Raw genomic sequence first — 6002 nt, forward strand, 5'->3', positions numbered from 1 at the left:
AGGGCCACTCGAAGGGTCGTTGCAACAACTGAATTTTTGGTACTTCCCTTGTATATAATAAGGATTAAATTCAAACGAAATCTACATCTTCTCGAAAAAAATAAGATTAAAATTTATCTTAAGATTATTATAAAAACCGTGTTAATCCGAGAATAATATAAAAAGTTATAATGATTAAAAATCATTATAATTCAAAGAGAAAGATTGAATTTAATCTGTTTTGAGATTGTTACTCAAAGTAACAATCTAAGACAAAAGTGAACGTGAGAAAATAAAGCAAAGAAGTTAAACTTCTTAAATCCAAGTCAAAAATAAATGGAAACAAAAATATTCCTTTTTCTTAATCTATCACTTGGAAACAATTGAAGCATGTAGTGAGACAATTTTTTAAGATAAATTTTCGGTCACTCTTTTGGTGCTCAAGTTCGTTGATCGTCTGTCTCCTAGAATAAAACAACTAGATGATCAACTACAGTAGTACAACTGCAGAGATTACGAACTATTCTTGCCTTGTCTATCATCGGAAAATTAGTGGAAAAAAACTTTTCTACTTTTGAACTTGTGAAAACTTGTTCAGAATTGTTCAAAAAAAAAACTTGTGTTTAACCTTTCAGGTTAACTCATTATTTATAAGGGATTTTCAAGATAGATTTAATCCAATCAAATATCTTTTAATATTCAAATTTAAACAAATAATATATATTTTAATTTGAAATATTCAAAAGATATAAACACACTTTACTATTTAAACTTAAATAGATATTATTTTAATTTTGAAATATTCAAAAGTATATAATCATTTTTAATATTTAAATTTAAATAAATAATAAATACCTTTTTATTTTGACATATCTAAAGAGTAATTATGCTATTAATATTCAAATTAAAAAATATTTTTAAATTTATAATAATCAAAATAAATATGAATTTAATTTAATTATTAAATCCACTAATAAAACTCACTCTTTTTTCAACAATAATGTCATAGCCTTGTGATTTATTTTGCAGATGCAAGCTATTAGGAGCTTGGAGTTTTACGTTTGGTATCAAGTATGCAAAAACAATGATGTGTACCAAACTTTCGACTTCATCGTGGCAATGCTCCGTACATGGCTCTCCTCCTCCAGTGCTTGCGTCGCCTGTTCGAAGAGAGAGATCCAGTCCAGAGACATAATTGACTCAAATATTTTCTCGCCATTGTAGCTGTTTGTTTGAGAACAGCTTACCATGTTAACACAGGAATTGAATGGGGAGTGATGGTTGGGAATTGGGACTGTATCGGCATTGCAGCAACATTTTGAACGCATTGGGACTTCGTTTATGACCACACAAAGCCTTTTGGGGTCTTGAATTGTTTCACTGTTTTCAGAAAACAGATTTGCCGGAACATGCACAGAACTAAAATTTCGATGACCTCAATTCCGAAAAAAGTATAAAGTTGCAAGAATAATGGAAGAATACCCTGCAAAGGTGATGGCGTAGGTTCCATATTAAGAAAAAGTGGTCCATTTTGGTTGTCATCTGCTTCAAGCTTTCAAAATTTGTCTGCTTCAGCGGATGCTCTGATGGAGCCGCACTGTTTCCAAGTAATGAAGGATCTATAGAATTTAAGAAGCCATGAAGAATCATGGCTTAAAGAATCAAACAACTGTAGACAGTTATAACCGACGAGCAAATTTGAATGGCTGATCACAGTTTTAATGACAGGGGAAGAAAAGGAAGAAGAGGAAGACACATAATTTTTTTTTAATCATCACCTGACAATTCCGTTGAAGAATTAACGTGAGTTGATGGATAAAGGATTAAAACCAAATAGACCGATATCATAAGAGACCAAAATCAAAATTTTTCATCAATAATCAAAATCGATCGAATCGAAAATATAAAGAACCATTATAAACCGGTCAGACTTTTGATCAGAAAGTTAATTTATTCCTGTCTATGAACCACTACCCTCTTTTCTCGATCCACTTCCCTCCCTCCCTCTCATTCTTAAATTTCGATCGTTTACTTCTCAGTGTTGTTTCTTAAATCTTATATTGAATTATTACACACACATATATGTATATATTCTGACACTGCAAGCTGAAGAATCCAGCGTTCACAGGACTAAATCAATCGTAATGGATCCTTCCATAGTGAAGTTCTCCGAAGAAGAAGAAGTTTCTCTTTATTTTTATTTTTTTCTATCAATGTTTATGGAATTCGTAATAACTTAAGATTATTCATTACATCTTCTGTTTTTTTTTCTTTTTTTTTTATTATTTTGGAACTGATAATACGACGAGCCTATGCATTCTGGAGCTGACGTTGAGGAGTTCCAGGCCACCTTGAATCGAGATATTGAAGGCGATGCATCCACTTCTCAGCCACCTGGTTCAAATACCGGTATCATTTTTTAAAAAAATTGCTTGGTTTTCCTTTTTGTTTTGCTGAAATTTGATTTCCGATTCGAAATGCACAGAATCTGAGTTTGATTTCACGAATAGTAACAACAGAGTTAAATTTAGTAATAATGTAGCCAGGATGGATTTTCCTCGTCTCTTATTCTGAATTTTTTGTTAAGAAAACGAAATTGCGAAAGACCATATGTTGAGGTTGGAAGTTAATAAGTTACTGGTGCAGGTAGCAAAAATGTCGTACGTTATTAAAGTAGCAACTTAGGCTTTAGTTAATATTCTTTTGTACGTCCGTCCCTGGTCTAAAATAATTTACAGTCTGTTTTCCAATATAAGCTGTATCTTTCTTGCTATTCCATGTTTTGGTGCAGTGGCCAGAAGTGGTTTGAAGAGAATATAAGCAATGATGTTGAACGATGCTTGTCCCTGGTTCTGGTGAGAGGCTGGCCCTTTTTCTGAATATCTACTGTGTGGAGGAAAGAATGCATGGACTGCTATCCAATTTAATCAGACTATCGGATTAGGTCAGCCTCGGTTGCTCCCAATTAACATGAATTTTCTTTTATAGCTTTCTAATTTGGAATGAATCTCTTCTAGTTGGTTGATGTTGACAAGTCTAGACACCGGACACTTATCACGTCTGACGTTTGACTGCAAATTACGATGATGAATCGAAATGCTAGGGAAGAATGGGAGAAAATGCAATCTGAGCCAGAGAATATCGACAGCTCCGACCATTGTATGTTCTTTGATCATCCTAATAATGGGGCAACTTATGGCTGAGCAAGCTTGCCAGAAACACGAAGGGGGGGGGGGGAGATGGATTCAGCATCTGATTGTTGTCAAGCAGGTATAGATGTGAACCGCACACCTCTATCTGCACCGGGAAAGAATACAAGGGACGATCTGATTCAGATAAGAGGGGCCCAGTCAGTCGTCCTGCATCTGGTAAGCTTGGTTCATGGCTAGATCTTTTGGTTCATATTAAATATGGTTGTAAAGTTATCATGCATACCGTTGCATTAGATGGAACTGTCATATTGATTGGTAGGTCGCAGGTTATGTGGTGTTCATGAAATTGATTCGATCCTCGAGCTATAAAAACTGTGCACGCAATGAACCTAACAGCACTAGGCTTTATATGCTAAGATATGCTTTTAGTAATTAGGGAACTTGATTTTTGATTCGAACAACCTATAGTCAAGGGACTATAATTTACCCTAAAGAAAAATACAGAATACTAAGACATTTTCATCCTAAGAAAAATACAAGATCATCCTGCTGTATTTACAAATTGATTGCGACATTATCCAATACCAAAATTCTTACAGATCACTACAGTTTCGACTTTATCTTCTAATTAGTTAGTCAAGTAAAACTATTACGGCTAGTCAAAAGTTCCGTCTTCAAGATAAATCATATCGGGAGATTTTATCTAGTTTACCCAGATTGGCTCGATATGGTGCAGCAGCCACAGTAGTTTTTACCCCTGGACCCTGAGAAAATTCACAGGCTTCAGCCATTGAAGCCAATCTTATTTCATCTGGAGGTATGAAACAGTCCGCAGACAGACCTGGAACGTTGAATGCCACTTCTTCAATTTCCCATGCTTCTTCCATCCTGGTGCGAGTGTGGTTCATCGCAGTATCACCGAACCGGAATAGGGTCACCACAGAGCGACCCGAGTGAGAAATCATTATTCCTTCAACAGGTCTGTAGTCCTCGAGAAATGAATTGATTGTAGTCTCCCAGTAGACAGCGTCTCCACCATTGTTTTGAATTCGAGTTAAATGCGAGTCTTCCAAATGCACAAGAAGGCCTGTTTTCTGGCTGAAGTAGCCGAATAAAACATGTCTAATGATCTCAGCAGGTCCTTCACTCCTGGCCTTCAACGTCGCAGGATCAGCACAAAGCTTGAGGATGAAACAGTCCTCCCCATTGATATTCTTTTCACCACTACATCTTGCATTTGTAAACATGCTTGCTGTTGTTCTTGGATCAAGACCCTGAACAAGGAATACAGTTGTGTACCATTGGATAAATGATTATGCATGGTCAGAGATAAATTTAGATGAGAGAAAAGTAAACAAGTAAAGACATTGAAGTTACTTGAAGTGCTCGACGGAGTGGCCTAACAGGTCCTCTAGCAGCATGTGCACCAAGCCAAGGAGTGTGCCGCCATACAAGCTTCCCATTGCAACCGGCCTGAACCTTGCTAGCACCAAGAGCAAGCTCAACATACCACATGTCAGGATTCATTTGCCACAAGACAAACCCACCAGATTCTGCAACTTTCGAAGAACTCCTGTTCTTGGTGACTTTGTTAGCGGTCTCGAACTCGGAAGCTACCATTCTCACCCTACCCATAGCATAAGCATTGTGGATGGAGTTTTGAAGCTTTTGCCCACCTGAAGCAGCAGTATACTGCTGCAATATGTACTGTGCAGATGAAGATTCCTGAAAAAATTAGAACATAAAACACATCACAGAAAATTCCTACCATGGAAATCTAGAGAAACAAATCAAATGCTTGAATTTAGCATTATTTCTCCTAAAATAACAACCCCTGGCATGCTTACAAAATTCAACAGCAGATCTAGATTGAAAAACACAACCCCATGTAGCCACCCACATCAAAATTCCTCCTTTCTTTTTCTTGATCAAACACTATGCAAATGAAATCATCTCATTGATTTCATTAAAAATTTTAGCGCATTCTCTGAAAATTTCACCTGACTTTAAAAAATTATAAATGAAGCTTTTAAAATCATTGGAATAAATGCAGCATTAGGGAAGAGAGAGAGAGAGAGAGAAGGCTCACAATAGGGGTGTCTTTAATGCTGAGGTGAGGAAATGGCTCCAACGCACTAACATGCACCGGCGCGAGCGGCGCACCTAAGACTCCAAGCAACAACCTCAGATCGGAGCGTTTACACGTCGAAGACGAAGCGGAAGGACCGCGTGACAGATGACCTTTCATCCACTGGGCCCACCCACCTTCTGTCCTAGAATCTTCGCCGTCCGTTCCATCCGGATCGGGACCTTCTCTCAATGGCGACAAAGCTTCGGCCGACCTCAACCCCCCCGACCTAAAGAAAAACGGCTCCGCGTGGTGGCTGTAGTTCTTCCTCCTCCGCCGCAATAAGCTCGACATTGGCGATGCATTCCTCGCCGGACTTTTAGCTCGCGACCGACCTGGGGACAACCCCTGTTTTCTCTCCATTTCGACGACGTAAACCCAAAATCGATAAGAGTTTATCGGTAAGCTTTGTCACCGTTTTCCCCTTTTCTGGTATTAAAGCGTGCGGAGTGATACTCCAGAAGTATAAAAGGGTTGCAGAAGAAGAAGAAAGATGGGAACAGGGAGAAGAATTGTACAGTGAAAAAGCAGCTAACGGTAATGAGAGAGAGAGAGAGTAAATAAAAAGAAAAACGAGAGAATGATGTTAATGGGAAGGAAATATGCTAAAACAGAAAGAAAGAAATAATAATAATAAAGCTAATTATTCCCGCGAGTCGAGGCTGGGTTAGGTAGGGGAATGTCTCAGGAAAGACGGGTTAATATACAGTTAATATATAGTATTATCAGATACATTAAAATGT

The 6002-nt window shown here is 37.6% G+C and overlaps 1 protein-coding gene across 1 annotated transcript; it reads right to left on the reverse strand.

The window, feature by feature from the left end:
* Nucleotides 1–3663: 3663 nt before the first annotated feature.
* LOC120156403 lies at nt 3664–5787 on the reverse strand. Its single transcript, XM_039167718.1, has 3 exons — nt 5221–5787; nt 4509–4856; nt 3664–4405 (listed from the first exon to the last, which is right to left on the reverse strand). The coding sequence occupies exons 1-3, from the start codon at nt 5620–5622 to the stop codon at nt 3806–3808; spliced, it is 1350 nt and encodes a 449-aa protein (XP_039023649.1). The 5' UTR covers nt 5623–5787; the 3' UTR covers nt 3664–3805.
* Between the last annotated feature and the right edge of the window lie 215 nt (nt 5788–6002).

Source organism: Hibiscus syriacus, unplaced genomic scaffold, assembly GCF_006381635.1.
Source record: "Hibiscus syriacus cultivar Baekdansim isolate YM2019G1 unplaced genomic scaffold, ASM638163v2 tig00002840_pilon, whole genome shotgun sequence".
Taxonomy (NCBI): Eukaryota; Viridiplantae; Streptophyta; class Magnoliopsida; order Malvales; family Malvaceae; genus Hibiscus; species Hibiscus syriacus.

Bases quoted from the DNA above. Each gene is read 5' to 3' on its own strand.
- LOC120156403 (XM_039167718.1), bottom strand. From the start codon at position 5,622: ATGGAGAGAAAACAGGGGTTGTCCCCAGGTCGGTCGCGAGCTAAAAGT. The intron at 4,857-5,220 runs GTGAGCCTTCTC...TAATTTTTTCAG, and splicing joins GCATTAAAGACACCCCTATT to GAATCTTCATCTGCACAGTA. The intron at 4,406-4,508 runs GTAACTTCAATG...TTCCTTGTTCAG, and splicing joins CACTCCGTCGAGCACTTCAA to GGTCTTGATCCAAGAACAAC.